Source organism: Planococcus citri, chromosome 2 (genome assembly GCF_950023065.1).
Source record: "Planococcus citri chromosome 2, ihPlaCitr1.1, whole genome shotgun sequence".
Classification (NCBI taxonomy): Eukaryota; Metazoa; Arthropoda; class Insecta; order Hemiptera; family Pseudococcidae; genus Planococcus; species Planococcus citri.
The window spans coordinates 52,730,597-52,751,403 of record NC_088678.1 but is presented as its reverse complement, the minus strand read 5'-3'; the positions used below and the strand labels follow the sequence as shown (position 1 = coordinate 52,751,403).

Here is a 20,807-nt window from a genome sequence, read left to right as displayed (position 1 = left end):
ATCACGAAAGATGATCGCATATAGTGGACGAGTGGTTACATGGCGGCCACTAATAAAAGGTGTGGCATCAAAAATATCAACCGTATTGCAGATAAATATCGTCAGATAGCCGACGTTTGTGATATTCGATGTAATTCGACGAATTGATTGCATTGTTTTTTCGATTCCGTACCGTTGCAAGATGACGCCCATTCTTCGGGCCACATGCTGAATATTTTTATACATGGAAAAATTTTTCCCCCCTTTTCAACCAGCCGGGTGAATGATCTATCGCTTTCGTATATAGAAAAAAAAACAACACACAATTGCGAATGTATAACGATGTAATTGATTGTCATTAATTGGACAACGATGTCGTTTATTGTATCCATATTATACTAGATGGCCGATTAGGTGGAGCACCAGTGGTCATACATCTTTGCCATTTTGCGTAGGATTTTTGTAAATGAAAACGTACTCGTATATACCTTTGCTTTTGCTATATACTCGATGACTTCGTGCGCGTATAACAGCTAAAGAGAGTGAAAAAAAATACAATCATTTTGCAGATGGTGCTCAACGAGGTTTTTTCCTTATTTCCACGATGAAGACGACGATGTACTTAATTTATATACGCGTAATATATTTTTTTGCTCGCTGTTTTATACAATAATGATGTACAGATTGGTGGTATAGGTAGAGGTAAGGTATACGTGCACGTGAGAGATGATTTGCACGTATTCTTAATTACCGCCTTTGATGGCATTATACGGTAGTACCTGCTACCAGTGTACTCGTACTTTCGTCTCTTCGTGGGCTGTTTGGCGTTTCCCCCTTCCCTCTACCTCTTTTTCAATTCCATTAAACGCAGCCATAAACCATGCGCTTGTTCGAAACACTAATTTACCATTATAATAAAAAAATCAACGTCCTCACGTCGTCGAATCATCTTCAAGCTTCATAAACTTTTTTTTTAAATGTCGACGACGCGACGCGAGTTGGCTTAATTGTATCGTATCGAGAAGATCGATGGTCAACCCAACACCATCCGAAGAAAAAACCTCCACCTACCTACTTGAATTATTTTTGGTAAATAATGAGAAAGACCTTTGTCTTTATGGTACTGGTTTCATTGTTTGCGCACATGTCGCAGATGGTTGATTCGTAATGAGGTATTTATCGAATTATTATTTTTTATTGACGGGTCGATAGACGTTTTATTTCACAAAAACGTTGTTGGTGGTGGGTCTGTGGAATCGTGTGATTGTGTAATTTAGGAGACAATGAGGGTTCAAAGAAGTTGCTATCAAATTATCTAATCCTAATTGAGAATTGGGTGGTCAAGAGGAGGGGAGAGGGGTAGAATGATAGAATTATCACTTATTTAATTTTAGACTACCTACCTACGAAATTTACATACATAAATGTATAAAAAGGCGCACAGCTGATGTGGATGATTATTTTACGAAGAGGAATAAATAAAGATTGTTGGAAGGTATGAGGGGAAGGAGAAGAAGTCAAGTAGGTAATCTTTTTTCCAATGTTGTTTGGAATAACAGTTTGTTTTTCTCAAAAATGATAATCAAGATATCCATTTTTTTAAAAATAAGTACATAGGTAAAATGAAAAAGTTATTTCTTATGTAAACAATTATTTTACTTTCAAAAAGGTCTGGAAGTCATGGATCAAAATATTCAACTAAATTACACCTATGTTCTTTTTTGAATTTCATAAATAAAGGGCATCCGAGCTGGCCAAATAAGCTTCAATAATTCTGCTGAACATTTCAGACTTACAACAGCTCTTACAAGAGCTAAAATCCGTGTTGACAAAATTTTTCAAAAAATAGATTATTTTTGATACAAAAAAAATTTAATTGATTAATTGATTATAATGTTGAGAAAGGCTGGAAAATCTATTAGATAAACTGCATTCAGTGGTTGAAATTTTTCTTCGTTTATGACAGGGGGACAGAGAGTGAGTTTTATTCAAAATCAAAATATATGATTTGAAAAGTTTACAAAATATTGAAAAAGTATATCAAAAAAATGTGGTACTTATGTACCTAATTTTTCAGAATTCTGAAGCCACCTAGAAAAATTGAAAGAATAAGTAGGGATACCGAAGTACACTACAAATTAAAATATCAGAAGCTGAGTTTCGTTTTTATTTTGATAATTGCTGGATTTTAAAAAATTTGGATTTGACCCATTTACCTATCTCGAAAGAATCAAAATTTGATTGAACGAACGTAGAGGGGAAAAATTTGGCGGATGTCTTATTTTCGATCTCCAGAATCAATTAGCGGTGATCTGAGGATTTCTGTGTATAATCCCCATAAATTTTTAGAATTTTCTTACGCTCGATCAGTGTAAAAAAATTTTTAAAAAAAGTTTTCAAAAAAACTCTGAAATAAGGTTCGAATAAAATTCAGTGTTTTACAAGCTGAATTAGCCGATTTGTGACACTTTAAATCAGTTTACAGACTTTTTAAAATTCATAGAATTTTTGCTATCCAAAAAAATTGCCTTCGAAATTTCCAACAATTGAATGAGGAAGTTTGAAAATGAAAAAATTTAAACCAAACTTCAAATTTTCACGTTGACAAATCAATGTCTTATCTCTAAAAACAAAACAAAAAATGACTTATGAAAAAAAAAATACAGAAATATGTTTCTGCACACATTGATCGGAGGGGAGGGGAGGAGGTGATGAGAACCCTTAATTCAAGTTTATATGTTTAGTGTCAAATATTACAAAGCTCTTTTTGTGAGGTTTTTTGAGGACTGAGAAATTTAAAAAAATGAGGCTAAAGTCACCTCTGCAAAGAAAATTTTAAATCATGGATATCTTTTTTACTTCATGTCAAGAATTGGTTACATAAATTGTAAACTTTGGAAAAACAGACTAGAAAATCTGGCATACCTACCTATGCGTGCTATTTCACATTGAAATGTTGGAAATTTGCTTATTTTTTCAGCGTTTTTTAAAAGTCTGGTAAGCATAATAAATTCTGGGAATTCCTCACAAAAAAAAATATTTTTTTATACATAAGTATCTAATAGTTGGACAAAATTTGAAGACTCAAATCAGTTCTTCTCGAGGTCATTAACCCGTCTGTCTGCTCTCTCAAGGTCGTCTGTATTCCTGTCTGGCCTCTCAAGATTGTCTAAGTGCCTGTCTGGCTGTCCAAGATCATCTGTCCGCCAGTCAGGGCTCTTAAGGTCATTAAACTCATCAGTATGGCTTCCCAAGGTCGTCTGTCTATTTGTCTGTCTGGCCTCTCGAGGTTGTCTGGGTGTCTCTGGCTGCCCAATGTAGCCTGCCTCATGTCTGATTTCTAAAGGTTATTAACCTGTCTGTCTGGCCTCTCAAGGTCGTCTGTATTCCTATTTCCTGTCTGGCATTTTGAGGTCATTGACCCGTTTACTTGGACTCTATAAGTTACTGATCTGCTTGTCTAGCTTCCCTGCCTGTCTGACCTCATAAGGTCATTGCCCTGTCTATTTGGCCTCTTAAGATCATTCACCCGTCTGTATGGACTTTCAAGGAAACTGACACACCTGACATGAATCAAAAATTCATGGAATTTTTTTCCAGGACGCTCTAAAATGGTTTGAGATTTCTACCGATCGATTTTCGAGATCTGTAAAAGAGCGTTAAGATCTGCCAATTTTCAAGTGAGAAGTAGATAATTTTTAATTCCTTAAAAATAGATAAATGAAATGAAAATACCAGAGCTTGAAATTTTTCGTGGTGGTGTGTCTTTGAATAAGTAGGTAGGTACATATTTTTTTTGTTTTTTTGTTCGATTCAAAAATTTGCTCATGACACTTTTTCTTTGGAAAATGAGGAGCAGGCTTGTGCACCAATAAATATTATGGCGAATTTAAATGTTAGAAAAAGTTTTACCAAGTTAGAGCTTCGCTTTCTCCATCATGGAGAGGGCAGACATTGCGTCAAATGAATTTTCTTTTCAAACAAGTTACAAATAATACATAAGTAACTTGAGAAAAAATTAATAAATTTTCACCATTGGAAATTTGGAATATTTTTAGCATCATTATTGTGGAATTTGGATCTATGTAATAGGCTCTTTGGTACTTGTTGGAAGAAGCACTCACTGATCAATAAACATTTTCAGCGATTACATTATTAGTAATCTCACTAGAATTAGCAAAAGGGTGAAAAAGCAAATTTTTCATGCTCTCGAGTACTACGAAATTCGATAATCAGGGAAAACAAATTTCCACCACAGAAGAAAAAAATAAACAAAAAACGAAAGTACTCCATTTTCGACTCTCGTTAGTAATTTATTGCCATTTCCATTCACCGAAACTAATCCTCTTCAAGGTCAAAACCCCTCAATTTCGCATGTAACTACTCGTATTCTTTTGTCGGAATAAATCTCGTACATTTCTTTGTCCAGTAATACACTCAGAATTTTACTACATTTTTTTTTTTTTTTTTTCTTCGGCTTATATGCTTTTGTTTTCAGTATTTTGCATATAACCTTCGATGCAGTGCTTATTGCTATAGAGCAAGACTGAAACGAATCTCTAGATATGTTTCATGCTTGTTCGTTTTTAAGCATAGTGTTATATATTTTTTCTGTATCACCTTATTTGACTCGAAATGAAAAGATTTTCAAAAACCGGGCACACCTACGTTATTTTGATCGAGTTAAAGAGATCTCAAAATGATTTGCGATGGCAAAATCTATTTTGCTATAATTTTACTCTCTTTACCTATCCTTTCACATGTAAATATCTTATTATATTAGGTATTCTACGTACCTACCTACTTTTGAAATATATTATGTTAATTTTTCCATTCGACAAATATAGCACAATATAATATAATTCCGAATGCGAAAAAAATTGTACAAATATTCATCCAGATCTATATGATTTTATTCACCGAATGCAGATATTCATCCACCCACACAGAGGGAGCCAAAAACTTACGTAAAGATGGAAAGGAATCATTTCACTTGGACTCGATTATTAAAAAATTATACCTACCTTCTATCTATATTTAAGAGAGTAAAATTCCAAACCTAGTCCAAGTCCAAGTCCAGAAGAATGTCTATTCAAAAAACAATTAAATCATTGCAGCAATAAGCGAAAATTTCAACATAAATACCTATCTAGATTCAAGATTTTAAAAATCTGATATGAAATATTTAAATCCGCCAATAACCAATATATTTTCGTAATCCTCGAAATAAAAAAGTCAATCACTAATTAAGACATTTGCAAGCATTGATGAAATCTGGTTCCCCAGGTGCGCAAATCTCGACCACGACATTCAGCATATGGTTAGGTTATTATGAAGTATCGAAAGTCATCTAATATAAATGGCAAGCCATCTAACGGACATCAAAGAGAGCAAAGTACCTATACTAAATGCACTTAAAACCCAGTAGCGTAGACCTGACCTCGCTCTTGGTTGGTAGAACTGGAATCGAATCAAAACACACGTAGATTTCGCAATGATTAAAATACTATAATACAACGGTATTTATAGGCGAATAATTAAAATACCTATTACCAGTTTCCCGAAACGAGTAAGCTCTCCGAATTGTAGTTTAATATACGTTAACTTCACTAACCGGTGTGTACTCTACCTAAACCTAGACCTACTACTAGATATCTACGATACACGAGTGTGTAAAATCATCCAGAGCCAGTCACCAGCCACTCACACTCAGCCAAAGCGAATAGTATACAAAATGTCGTACGCGTTGGACGTTATTATACGAACAAGCTAAGTATCGAATTTACGGCTAACGGCTTAAATTATTTCAACGTTTGAACATATTTTGAATATTCAATAAGATGAACTGTTAATTGAACGAGAATTTCCATGTATTTGAAATTTATTCAAATTGCTATTAAAATAATTCCGATTTTATCATATTAAGCATTAAAACACCTACAAGCTTATACGAGAACACAAAATATGCATAATCTCGAGTAGGTATACCGAGTCACCAAACTACCGAATAATTTTATCAGATCATTGAACTGAAAATTATCAACACGCATTCCGCATAAATACTGTTGACTTTTTTTTTCTTCTCTTTTTTTAGAGCCGACATAAATGTAATGCGACGCATGTGTACCAATATTTCACCTAGATTTAAATGCGAGCTGATGGCCCAACCTAGATGCTTTGCTTTTTAGATGAACTGTATTGTATAAATGGTCGTATTTGAGCCAAATGATTTAAGCTGCGAATAAACTTTAACAACGTGGTGCATTAATCAGTAAGACTGCTGAACTTAGAAAACATAGGTGTATCAACTGTAGAATTGTGGAGAAGGGCGGATTCATTTTTGAATTCCAATCCCTAATTGAATTTTAACACAAATATAAACGAATTGATTCACAAGTCATATCAAATCAGTTTTTTGCATAATGTATTTTTAAATATTTCAAAGAACTAAATAAGCTAGCTAATAGTCAATTCCATCGATTTTGGCAAGGTTTTAAAAAAACAAAAAATAACTCACCTACATATTTATCTTCGTACATTCATACATTATAGGTAAAGAAAATTCGTACTCACCTGAAACAAAGAAAAATACAACTATAGATTAGTATATTTTACCTAAACAACAATCAAAATTATAGATATGCCAAAGTTCGCTTTTGACATTTGCCTCTTCACAGCAATTTCAAATCTCTGTAGGAAATTAAAAACTATTTGGAGATTTTAAAGTAACTGAAAAGTGGCTGTTCTAGATCTCGAGACGGACGGAACGAACATTAAAATCAGTGGCGGATTTAACGAGCGATAAGTGAGCAGTAGCCCCCTGGGTCCCAAGGGAAAATGGCCTCCAGAAGCACATTTAGGCCCCAGAAGAGAAATTCTAACGATAGTTTTTGAATATGTATTACAGAAAAAATTATTTAATTCTTAGCTACCTATGTCATTTTCTGATTTAATAAGACAGAAATGATCCATTAAATGCAGGTAGAGATCTTCCATGTGGTAGGTAAAGATCTGCGAGTAAAAGTCCAATTTATTTATATCGTGCTACACCAAAGTGAGTCGAAAGATTACAGCTTCCTAAGGACGAATCTGGAGGGGGGAGGGGAGCTTTGGAGTCCAGCACTCTATAATCATGACTTTTTTTCAAGTTGATAATTTCTTTGAATTTCTCCAATCAATTCAAAAAAAAAATGTAATCATCTGTAGGTGCATTAGATTGGAATTTTTGTCACATAAAAAGCAATTTTCTACCACTTTTTGAATAGCAAATTTTCAAAAGTTTTCGCTCTTTCTTTCTAAATTATTTTACGTCCTTGGCAAATATTTATTTATTTTTTATTATTCTTTCAATCATAAGGGTAAGGGTATCGCTGTGCTCAATTGGGCCAATTTGCTATCCTTTTCTGAATTTGAAATTTTTGAAGAGTACCTATTTAAATCCAGAAAAAACAATTTCCAAAGTTAAAAATAATGTTTTTTTACTGCAGGATTATACAATTTTTCAAAGCTTTTGCCCAGTAGTAAATCAAGAAAAATTAAGTTTGGGCATCAAAAAAAAGTTGTTTACCTCTTGGATTAGAAAACTTTAAAAGCTTTTGCTTTATTCGTTCGGGCAAATTTATACTGTTCTTTTCTAAAATTGAAATTTTTAAAAAGTTTTCATTCAAATTTGAAATATTAAATCCAGAAATATAATCTTCACACATCAGAAAAAACGTTTTTTGGCCTCTTGGATGTGATAAAATTTCAAAAGCTTTTGTCTTCGCTTCGCTCGGGTAAATTAGAATTATAGACGTTTTCTTAGGATCAAAAGAAATTCCAATAACCTTCCTCAAATAAATATGTTTTTAAGTTATCCATCAATGCGTTGGTAAATCCGCCACTGATTAAAATTGAATACTACTTACGTATTTACACAGTTCAGTTCCACGTTTGAAAAAAAAAGAACATAAGAAATAAAAAGAAAATTTGTAGATACTACATATGACTGGAGGTTTTCTTTGGAATTTTCAATTCACCAACAATGCAAAAATGCAACCAGTGCTTGAAATTTTGACAAAGAAGAATTCAAGACGTGCTTTTTAAAATCATCTTCAAAATAGGCTACCCATCTAATTCTCGAAAAAATTCAGTTTTTTTTTCAATTTCACCTCTTTCCCCCACCCAAAAAGATGCGTTTTGAGTTTTTGTGCATTTCCCTGATGCTAAATGATTCAAGTCTGAGATCACTTTCAAGGTGAGAGGCAAAGGTTAGAAGCTACAAATAGTGCCACCCATTTTTTTTTTACGGAAAAATTACAGCAAATAAAATTACACTAATCCAAGCTCATTAAGGCTATTCTCTACCCCAGTGAAAATGTTCGAAATATGAAGCCGATTTGTTCGTTATTTTCATCGTTCGTTCATAAGATTGCATGTAATCGAGTGAACGAATTTAGTCGTACTTACGTCCCGCGACCCGCTCCCATCTAAACTTCAGACGGGGATTTCTCCGTGAATTTTCAAAATTCTTTCAATTTTTTTTCACCAATGCTAATAATTTATCATTGAAAGCGAGGGTATGGAAAATTAAAAAAATGGTTGCCATATTTTCTAATTTAGCTTTTCCAACGGAGATCTGAGCATCAATAATACCTCCATTCAATTCCCAATGACGGCCACAAAATGACATAAATCAAAAATATCTCGACATACCCTCGCTTTTGAATGTTTTCTGAGTAAAATAAACCAAACCCCACGAAAATCCGTCCAGTAGTTTTCGCACAATCCCCGGCCAATGTTCGTAGTTTTCATCAAAAATCGCTACTGATAACAGGGGGAGAGAATAGCCTTAAACAATCATTTTGCTCAAGTTTTTACATTACAGTTCTTTTTTCAAGTTTTTTAAATTTAGTTGCTGTACAGATAATTGACTAAAAATCAAGAGAAGAAAAGAAATAAAAAACAAAAATATCAAAGCTTTTGTGAAATAAAGTAACCTTCCAGGTGAAATTGCTCGCACCTGATCACGTCTGGACAAATCTAGCCCGATCAAAATTCTCATCCGATTAGAACTGGTCAGATGCAACTGGATGTGGGGAATGTCCGAATCTGATTAGATCTGATCTGGCCTGCTCAGATCAATGCAGATCTGGTCAGATCCAGGATGTGATCAGAAATGAACAAATCCAATCCAAATCTGATCAAAACTTTGATCTAACCAAATCTGATCAAATCCTATCACTGGAATTTCGCTGGCCTTTCAATGATGAAATAAACTCATCACAAAAAAATCAAAATTCGAAAAAAATGAATTTTCAATTCAAAGCATCAAAGAAAGTTTGAATTTATTCAGTCGTCTTATTTTGACCTCTTTCTGGGGTATTCCATAAAAAAGTTGATAAAAATTACACTCGTAACAAAAAAATTAAAATTCGTTAATTTTTTGAATTTCTTCGAATTTTGATTTTTTTGTGATGAGTTCAATCAGTTTATTTCATCGAGCGGGGGGCTTTCAAATTTTTCAACGGATAGGTACGTAAAAATAGCCCGGGGTCAAATAGCTCAACTTCACCAACCAAAACTTTTTTCGTGTTTTAAATAAAAAAATCGCATTTTTTTCGAAAACTTTCAATTTTTTTAAATCCACGTTACGACATAATGCCATCCCAATTTTTTAATTTGTTGTTCAGCATGAAAAGTTGTCCATAACATATTTTTTTTGGAATTTTTTGAGAGTCGGAACATTATGAAAACTACGTTTTTAAACTTTTCCAGGTAATTTTTCTTACGAAAAAAAGTGGCAACACTGATTTTTATGATATCATCAAAAAGCCTTTCAAAACTTTTGACTATTGGAAAAAGTTCCATTTTGGTAGGTATCGCGGTTATCGAGTAATCCACTGCTGCAATGAGTGATATTTCAAGTTCACTGAAAACTTTGACATCCCCCAGCAGCCTCTAAAAAAGGGCTAAAGGGCTGCGATTTGTGCTATTGGCCATCCCTTCAAAAGATCTTTCCACAGGAAAAATTTCAAAAAGATCGCCGACCCCCTTACCACTTCTTGATTGAATTGACGTGGAATGACCCAGTCAGTACCCATTAAATTTGGATTAGGATCTCTTCGCATCAAAGAGGTGTATGTAGGTAAAAACTCAAAACATATCTTTTTCATTTTCCTGAATTTGGTCAGAACCCAATGTAAGTTTTTTTTCCGATCCGCCTTAGTGATTTCTGATCACGTCACAGAGTAAATTACAAGGAATAAAGTCGTTTCTATTGTCGATCCCACATTTCAAACCACCTCCTCACGAGTTAGAAAAAAAGTCACATATTAGAATGCGGACTCGAGGGAATATTTCACAAAACACACTAACATACGACAACGACCAGCGTCTACGTATCCTGCTCCTGGAATTGCGGATGTAGCTCTAAATGACCTATCACGTAGATTCATATATCTCGCAGACGATGAAATATTTGCCAAGAAGGATCTTATAATTAAACCATGAATCGTATACACGGTACCGGTAATCGGCGAGTATCATATTTCAAGCAATTAATCTACCTCTTAGGTCTTAGGTTTTTTTTATGCCTCATACGAGTACCTTATACTCTTACTTCACCTATTCACATTGGTCGCATATGCAGTATGCACTCACATAGACGACCAAGAAGTAACCATTCTCCTCTCCTTATAGTAGTAGGTACCTTTAGGACCATGCAACGATGCAACATGGTTTGGTCTCTCGGTCGCATCTATTACGCTCGGATGACGCAGCTTGGCGTTAAAATTACCAACTTATTATGAAATTTATTAACGTTCTAATCGCATAACTGAGGAAAGACATTTCGCGTAACTGGGCTACTTTCCATATACGAAGTGTGGGAATACTTATGGTATATACGGTGGCGGTGGTGGCGTACATTTAATTCCAAGTGACAACGGTACACAGTTTCGACCTTCCGCCTCCTGCCGCCACCGCCGCCGCAACCACTCGACCAGCAATCAAACACGTCAGAAACGATATCGGAATACTAATGGTAATCATGGGTGTAAAAATAAATACGATTAGCGATTGTGCATGGGTGGTGTTATCTTATGCTAAGAGTATATAAGTAGAGAAGGCAGAGCAGGCAGCTTCGACCTGCGAAATGCGAATTGGCAATTATCTAGCGCGCTATGCACACTTTGAAGAATTACACGTTGTGTTGATATACTTAGCACTTTTATGGCCTATCAAACGCAGACTCACACCAGCCATCTCTAAATATGGTTTAAAATCGTGGCGATAATCATCCGGCGATAATGGTAGACTCATTTTGTAAAATGTTGTCGCGCATACTCAACCTTGCCTCGATTTACGTAATGAAATCTAGGTGGATTACGTGTACAGAAAAACCATCGTCTTCTCGATCGTTCAGGCAGATGCTGATCAATGGATCATATCCGCGTACTACGGGTATAGGATGGCGGATCAAGCTTATACCCTTTCCCCATCTTCACGCACTATATAGTCAATCCATCGATCCTGGAATCCTCATGACGACGACGTCAATAGAAATCCGTATAGGTACATGTCAAAATACTACGTATAAAGATGTACATAGGTAAGTGAGTATTTATTTCTCGTAAGTTACACATACTCGTAGATACGTCATTGACTTACACGACGGTCGACGTGTTCGTGAAATTGCGTATTTTTTCAATCGCATAGCTACAGATACTTTGCACAATTGTAATTAACACTTGGAGAAAAGCTCGTTAATGTCGGAGGTTGCGCGAAATGCATTCCGACGCGACGCCCACCTTTATTTAATTCTCTCGTATACCCTGATTGGATATATGTACGAATGTACGTATGTCTATGTACGTTAGCATTCCATCTGTCACTTATACGTACATTTATTAGCGATCATTGATGGTTGATGGTGTATAAGAATAATATTGAAATTGTTTTCTCAGAAGAGTTGCCAAGCGTTGGATTGGAAATACTGCTATAATAGCTCGTACGTACGCGAAGTTCTTTGAATTGGCTGTAAGATGAGCTGCGTTATTGTTTTGCTAACGTAAGCAGAAACGTCGGAAGTGTGTAGAAACTGTATCGAATATTATGTTATGATTTATAATAATTGATATCGATGATTTCATTTCTTCAAGTAACAACTTCTCGTTTTTTTTCAATTTTTTTAAATTTAAATTTTTTTTGAACCGACGTATTGGAGTACCTAGTTGAAAATTTACACATTAAATCACAGTTTTTTGAATCAAATCTGACTTGGGTTGGGTAAAATTATCATAAAATGTAACTCGAATCACAGAACCACGAATTATTGATTCTAAAAAGTGATTTAAATTATAAAATTTTTGATACACTTTTGATTTCACATGTGTTTTTGGGTTAGGAAATGTTGACTATGTTCGTTAATTATACTCGTAATCTTAAAGATACGCGTAGCTCAATTTTTCTTTCTTTTTCAATATTTTCGGGAAAACTCAGGAGAAAATGACTTAATTTGGTCCTCAAAAAGCTAATTGGATCAAAACTCTGATCTGAATGAAAAATCGCATGAAGAAACATAGAAAAATGATACAAAAACACAAAAAAAATAGGCATGAAATCTTCTTTCCGAGGAAAGTTTTAAAATATCATGGAAATTGTTTTCTACTCAAGTTGAATCAGTGTTTAGAATTTCAACTTTTATGAAAATCTGACGAAATATTAGAAAGTCATTCTTGAAAGTTTAATAAAGTAGTGTATAATTCGAGTACCTATGTACTTCATAGATTCCCTCCGTCCTCCTTCTCATTCTGACATAATGTCAGAAAATCAACAAGATTTTTCCAAGTTTTCAAAAGTCAACCTCATACTGAATGATTGGTTTTCTTCCGAGTTTTCTGATATACCTACTTACCTAATTTCAGAAAGTCAGCAATATTTTTATTTATTTTGTTTTCGTTTTCAAAAGTCAATGTTCAATCTTTGATCGATTTTCTCCCAAGTTTTTAAAAATCAGTCAAAAAGTCAGAAAATGAACTGGATTTTTTTCCAAATTTTCAAAAGTCAGTGCGATCAGCATCACGAAAATTTCGGAAAACCCCTGGCCCAAAAAACATATCCATGCTAAATTTTAAAAAATAAAATAAAAATAAAAAATACATTAAAATGATTTAAATTGCAAGAAAGCAATGAAATCTCATGATATGAAAATCGATCACATAAGAAAATTGCCAAAATTGATGAAATTTCAGTAAAATTGAGGTTATCAGGTCTTTTTGTCTTTTTAAATTAATTTAGCTTTTTAACTAAAATATTAACTTCATTAATTTAATTAAATAAAATAATTTTTTCATAAGTTCATTCATTGCGATTCACTAAGGATTGGGAATCCGATTCGCTAACCACAATTCCCTTGATTTAGGGAATCCGATCTTTGTGATGCGAGATTCACACTTTTTGGGAATCACATTCCATTTGCAGTTCCGATTCTCTTGTCATTCTTTTCGCGATTCCGATTCTTTTTTCAAATTTTTTCCGGGGGAAGGGGGGGGGGGTAATCTCAAAATTTCCAAAAATTTAGTGTGAGGTGTCAAAATGTACGTTATTAAACCTCCTAAAAACGTTTCTGTAGTCATTTTTTACAAAATAATTGAAAGATGCCCCAGAGAGTGCAGGATATAAAATTTGAACATTTTTTCAAAAATATGGTACAGAGTATCAAAAAAAAAATATGCCTACTTATTTTTAAAATCGGAACATATTTCTGTAGCCTTACAATGTACCTAGTCAAATTGTGAAAATGAAGAACAGACCTCCAAGTTCCAAAAATCGATCAATCAAACCATAAAATGGTTTTATTTGATTTTTGATGTCTTATGATCAGGGCTCGGATATTCTTTCTCTAAAAAACCCAAAATATACGTTTAAATATTCCCTAAAAAATGCCAAAATATGCTCAAAAAAGTAAAAATATTCCCCAACGATATGGGCATTGTTGTACAGGAAAAATCAATTTACATACAATTTTAGTAATATTGTTGGGTAATAGGTACCAAGAATTCACGAACAAAAATGCAAAACAAAGCGTTTTAAAATCACGAAAAAGTAATTCTAATTCCATTATTAAAGGAATAAAAAATTGACAAAAAAAATAAGTAGGTACGAGTGAGCTATTGCCAGTTTGACAAATTTTGCGGGGATAAAATGAAAAACAGCCAAATACTAATTTGATGCAAAAATTTGAAATTGAGCAAAATATTCCCTAAAAACCACTAAAAAACGTAAAATATGCTCTAAAAACGCCAAATATTCTCTAAAAAATGTCAAAATATGCTTTTATATGCTTTTATGGTGAAATATGCCAAAATATGCTCTAACGAATTAGGCTCATTTTACTTGAAATTTCATGAATCGTGGAGATAATTGAAAAATTCCCTATCCCCTATGCATACAAAAAATATGCACCAGCATAAAAATCCGAGCCCTGCTTATGATCGATAATGTTTGAAATGAAAAATCAATTTCAGCCACAAACATAGACTTTCTGATCAAAAATTGATCATGCTCGAAAATCAACCAATCGAACTCAAAATATCAATTTCATTTTCGATTTTCGATTAAATACCTACGTTGAATCATGTTCGTAACAAATGATCAATTCTTATTGCCCCTAAAAGAAACTTTCAGATCAAAAATTGATCATGATCAATTATATTCGAACTGAAAAATCATTTTCAGCTATGAAAACAGACTCACTGATCAAAAAATGAGCATAATCAAAATTCGACCGATCAAACCTTGAAAATCGATTAATTCTGATTATAGATTAGGCTACATAATATGTGTGATCAATTTATCAATCATGCTTTATTTGTTTTGAGACGTTTCATTTCATCTAGAATCCGATTCTTACGATTTTCATGCGATTCTTTTTTGCAATTCAAATTGCCCCATCTCTGATCCAAAGTTTCTCAAAATGATGAAATCCAATGGAGAGAATTTTTAGCAAAAAAATGATCATTGAATGATTATTTTGAACATTTGAAAAAGCTGAATGAAATTTTCAATATCACTGTAGATACCTAAATACTTGTGTTTTCAATAAATGCCACTGAAAATTGTTGACGTGCGCATGGTTAATCAATTATTTTGTAAAATTATCTAGCGGTTACTTCCGTTTTATACGCCTAATATTTTTAATTGTTCAAACAAGGATACAAGGAAGAATTATTGAAATGAAATGTCAAAATCGATGACGGACCTAATTACGCCCTTTTTCAAAGGCTACCTATATTTAATGGGTTAATTAAAATTATAACGTGTATTTTGTCTAACTTAATGATTAGGTATATCGTTACCTTATGTAAAACAGCTAGCTCCATTTTTTCACAAAAATGAGTTATGAACACGATCTGAAAAGTGAAGACTTCGTAAACAACTTCCGACCATGAAAACTACGTTTGGCGAATACATTGGTGTACTATCTGCGTTTGAAATCAGGAAAATGATCTAATTCCACTAAAGGATAACGCATTTGGTATTGAGCTACTCGTACCTATGTGAAAGTGTTTCATTTTAGCTAACTACACTCAAAGTGGCTTAAAATGTGTCAAGTGATAAAAATTTTTACCAACTTTTGTTTTTATTTTAATAAATAACCTTAACTATTCAACACCCATCAATAGTTGATAACGCAGTTTTTCGCATTTGCCGAACAATTTGTAAAAATGGAATTAGCTACTGAAGTTCTAGAGCAGTTTCCAGCGAGCACAATGCCACTTCTGTGGAAAGAATTGAAAAAAATAATCAGACAGGTACGAGGTAAAGAGAATATGTTCGGTTACAAGACTACAACGGCCAATCAGCTCTATCTGTTGTACTGTTTCACTGGCGAAATATACTCCAGCGATAAAATCCATCGACAAGTAAAATATTTTTGGTTTATTCCACTCACGTTTGAAATTTCAGTGTGCTATTTTGCAGTGATCACTAATTTATGGTACGGCACCAAGAAAGATCTGATGATGATGTTTGACATGATGAATTTACTAGGAGTTTGTAATATGTCTGTTTTTATTCTTCCTTTGATTTCGTATTGGTTTTGCGAAGATATAAAAGCTATGATAGCAGGGGTTGATGAAATTTGTGCATTACGAGTAAGACCAAACTCACACGAGTACAATAAGAAACGAAAAAAAGGCATTATAAACGTAAAAAAAATCATCTTAGCAAACGCGAGTATTTTTTTTACAAGTTTTGTCGCAAGTTTTATGCACTTACTCGAAGCTTGGATGTTTTTCGATGAGTGTAAAATGGACAATCGTTTTTATTACACTTTATCCGTGCCTTTAGCTGAACGTTATAGAAATCAGGCAAATTTTTTCCTTTTCAACGGTTTGACGAATTTAGTTATGGTGCAATTATTCTGTCGATGTTTTTCAACATTCTCTTTCATGTTGTACTGGAGTATGACGTGTCATAATGAATTTATTCGGGCTGCTGATGAGATGAATATTGTTCTAAACAATTCTAACGCTTGTGTCGACCAGGAAGATAATCCTAAAGAGGTTTGGAATCGAAGACTACTTCAATTGTTGATACTTTACGTCCAACGATTACAGAAAATCACAAGGTGAGCATATACCTACCTACAGCTGGCTGAAAACTGAAGATGGCATACAACGAATTATTTTAATTTTTTTGCAGGATAATCGATCATTTCAGAGGATTTCATCAAGTAATCTGCTCTATTATGATACCCACATCTTTTTTTGTTGTAGTAGCTCAACTTCATGTCGCCTTAACAGTGAGTTAATTTTATCAATTTTTATTGCTCAACTGACTAGAGATTTTCAAGAATCGGGAAATGAAAAATTATCAATAATTTGCTCAATACTATCAGTACATGTATGTAGGTTATTATATACCTATGTAGTACATAGCTACCCAAAATGATCAGTTATTCATCCAAAATTACATGGTTTCCTCCAAAAATTACCCTTGATTTGTCTGAAATCACCTGTAGGTAATTTACCTAAAATTTATAGATACTCGTAGTAATAAACCCAAAATTGCCAATAATTCACCCGAAATTACCAGTAGGAAATTTATTGAAAATTACACATATTTGACCTAAAATTACCGTAATTTACCCAAAATTACCGTAATTTACACAAAATTACCTGAATTTAGCCTACCCAAAATTTTCGTAATTTACCCACAATTTCCGTAATTTACTTAAAATTACCGCAATTGACCAAAAGTTACCGTAATTTTCCCAAAATTACCGCAATGTACCCAAAATTACCAATAATTAACCAAAAATTACCAGTAATTTACTCAAAAGCATTCACAACTTACTACCAGTAATTTACATACAAAAAAAAAAAAAAAAAATGCAAGTAGGTAATTTACCAAAGAACCAAAGAATTACCATCAATTTATCATCAATCACCGAAAGAAGTAATTTGTAGAAGAAGCTACTAAAAGTTACCAACAAATTATCTGCAATAATCTACCTATACTCTCTTTTGTACACTAAGCCTTTTTTTCCCAAAATAGGTGAGGGGCATATTCCCCCTTCAGGGGCATCTCCGGACATGAAATTTTTTCAGAGTAACTTCCAACTCAAAATGAAAATCGTATTCGAATATGTTTAAAATCTGATAACTTTTTTTGTATGTGATCCTCCCCACTCTTTTAAATTAAATATGCGTCAATAATGAATATTTTTGTCAATTTAGGGAAATTTACCAATTGTTTTGATATTAAAGACAATGGCCACATGCCTAGCCACTGTTTGGGCGATATTTCTATTTTATTGGTCCGCACAGATATTGGAAAATTCTGTAAGAAAAACAATTTTATACCTAGCACGATCACAAAATTATCTACCGCATCGATTTAATTAGGTATGTTTTTTTTTAAATTTCAGGCATCCGTGCTATCATTGGCTGTCTATTCTACTCCTTGGTACAGATCTGTTAAACTCCGAAAAACTATATACATATTTTTATGTCAAACTCAAAGTATCAAGAATTTAAGAATAATCAATGTGTTTTCGTTGCTGATGCAAAATTTCTCGAGATATTTGCATGGAATTTTGTCCTTTACAAACGCTCTTCGAACACTGACACAAAAATGACTTCACAAAGCTGAATAGATCAATTCATTTGGTCAAATATGACGTATTTATACGCGAATAGTTGACAATTTATAATTGGAAACTCGATTTTAAGGGTAAAAATTATCTGATTAGAGGTGATTTAAGCATTTTTATTGTTATAGTTGAAGAAAAAATAAAATGTTTAAGTACATTGTAAGCGTTTCATGGCAACTATTTGATAATTATTAGATATGTTTTTGGTACGACACATTGAAACAACTATCGTATCATTAGAATTATTTGCTAGTTTGACCTTGACCTTTAAGGTTAAATATGAAACTTGAATTTTACTGCTATAAAACAATTTTTCAATTGTTTTCAGTTTACTGTAGGGTCATTTCACGTCAATTCGACTAAGAAGTGGTAAGGGAAGGGAGGTCGGCGATTTTTTTGAAATTTTTCCTGTGGAAAGACCTTCTGAAGGGATGGCCAATAGTGCAAATCGCAGAAAAAATATTATGTACAACTTTTCATGCTGAACAACATATTAAAAAATTGGGATGGCGTTATTTCGCAAAGTCGTTTGAAAAAGATTGAAAGTTTTCGAAAAAATGTAATTTTTTGATTTAAAACATGAAAAAAAGTTTTGACTGATGAAGTTGTCCCCTTTGACCCATATTTGTACGTATCCGCTGAAAAAGCTGAAAACCCCCTTTCACTCGATGAAATAAACTTATCACGAAAAAATTCTATTTTCAATCCCAAACATTAAAAAAAGTTTAAATTTATTCAGTTGGCTTATTTTGACCTTTTTCTGAAGTGTTTCGTGAAAAAGTTAAGGGGAAATATTTTTTGCACGACGAAAAAGGGCGTCATCACGACAAACATTTTTTCGTTCATAAAAGATGAATGAACGACGAAAAATGATGAAGTTCCACGCCAGGTCACGCCCGACAATAAAGTATTTATGAACGACTACGATTTAATAACGAGATAAGCAGTATTCACGACAAAATAATTTCATACACGACAGAACATTATCAGTTCAATTACAATTACATTTTGTACAAATTTTGACAAATAATCAACTGAGGGTTTCTTTCAAAAAAATTTGAGTGAAATTGTAACTCAGTAGAAGAGAATCAAATTGGCCTAAGCGAAGCGAGGGCCAAAGCTTAGGGAAAAGATGAGAATTTTGAGGATAGATTGGCGAGTTTGTCGGCAAATGAACGATAATTAAATACATGATTGTAAAAAATTTGAATTTTTGAAAACTGAAACTAAAATATTGTTGGAATTTTTGTATTTTCCTAATTTTCTTGAATTTTTCACAATTTCCCAAGTTTTTCTTACTTTCGCGGAACTGGAGGGGGACAAACTATTTCCCCTTAGCCCCCTTTATTTGCTTCGTCCCTGAGGTCAAAAGAGGAAAAGGAGTCGCCCATCAAAGTCCACAAAACATTACTTCTACATATAAACAGCAATTTTTTACATAGGTACCTACCTACTTCGTTTTTTTGTATCATTTTAATGTTTTTTAAACGTTTATTTCTGTCGGTGAAATGCCTGTTTTTGATAGAAAAATTTTGTCGTGCATTGCTTTATATAGCAGTTGAAAGTAATAAAATGTCGTGAATTTTTTAATTCGTCGTTTGATACATTATTTTGTCGTTGGAGTACTTTTTATGTCGTGGTAAGCTCTTTATTGTCGGGAATTTCCAATTTAGTCGTGGTAATGATTTTTCTGGCGTGAAAGTGCCTATGCTTGTCGTGCTGACGCCCTTTTTTGTCGTGGTATTAAATCACACCCAAAAGTTAATCAAAATTACACTCAAGCAAAAAAATTAAAATTCGTTTATTTTTTCAATTCACTCAGAATTTTGATTTTTAAAGTGTCAACACTGATTTTTATCTACTGCTGAAATGGTTGATATTCCAAGTTCACTGAAAACTTTGACACCCCCTAGCAGCCTTCAAAAAAGAGCTAGAGGGCTTCGATCTACGCCATTGGTCATCCCTTCGGAAGGTCTTTCCACAGGAAAAATTTCAAAAAAAATCACCGACCCCCCCCTTACCACTTCTTGGTTGAATTGACGATACAAAATTATCATCATGGACTCTTCGAATCCTTTTGGATCAGTTCAGGTCAGTGAGGTGAGGGTTATGATCTTTTGAGCAGTTGCTCTTTCGTTTACTTCATTTCCTTTTTTACCTATTTAAAAAAAACTACATTTTTCGTAGTTATTTTTTTTTGGAGCAGTTATCTGTTGATTGTGATACTGATTTTGAGATGTTATAGACTCATTAAAATCACGTTCGAAAAAAATACAGGCACTGAAAAAGAGAAGCAATATGAATTATTGATAACGTGGAATTTCCCAGTTATTGAAAACGATAAAAAAAATTCATCGTAAAAAATCGTACACTCGAATACTTTTACACGTATCCATAACTTAGCCGGTCGAATGTGATGTGTGGAAGACTTCACGCAGGTATTTCATAAGTTTTCTTCTAAGCATTCGTTTTTAAAAAACAATAAAAATAAATTATCCGAGAAAATTAGGTAAAACACGCCACGAACGCGCGATTAGGATAACAAAAACTCGTAAAATGATTAGTCAAATATTTACACAGAGAAAGATATCGAAGATGGGCGATGGACGATGGACGTACAGACCTATGCCTTTACCTATTCGTAGTATATGAAAGCGACAGTACTGTTTATAATTGCTATTCTTTGGTT

The 20,807-nt window shown here is 33.5% G+C and overlaps 2 protein-coding genes across 3 annotated transcripts in view; one reads left to right on the top strand and one right to left on the bottom strand.

The window, feature by feature from the left end:
• bbg (big bang) overlaps nt 1-20,807 on the bottom strand; it is a 316,775-nt gene that overhangs the window by 189,460 nt on the left and 106,508 nt on the right. The gene's annotated exons all lie outside the window — the stretch shown is intronic.
• On the top strand, nt 13,519-18,281 carry LOC135836418 (uncharacterized). Its single transcript, XM_065351244.1, has 4 exons — nt 13,519-16,591; nt 16,666-16,765; nt 17,703-17,807; nt 17,894-18,281. Exons 1-4 carry the CDS (start codon nt 15,687-15,689, stop codon nt 18,101-18,103), a joined length of 1,320 nt encoding a protein of 439 aa, XP_065207316.1. The 5' UTR covers nt 13,519-15,686; the 3' UTR covers nt 18,104-18,281.

Bases quoted from the DNA above. Each gene is read 5' to 3' on its own strand.
- LOC135836418 (XM_065351244.1), top strand. From the start codon at position 15,687: ATGGAATTAGCTACTGAAGTTCTAGAGCAGTTTCCAGCGAGCACAATG. The intron at 16,592-16,665 runs GTGAGCATATAC...ATTTTTTTGCAG, and splicing joins CGATTACAGAAAATCACAAG to GATAATCGATCATTTCAGAG. The intron at 17,808-17,893 runs GTAAGAAAAACA...TTTAAATTTCAG, and splicing joins CACAGATATTGGAAAATTCT to GCATCCGTGCTATCATTGGC.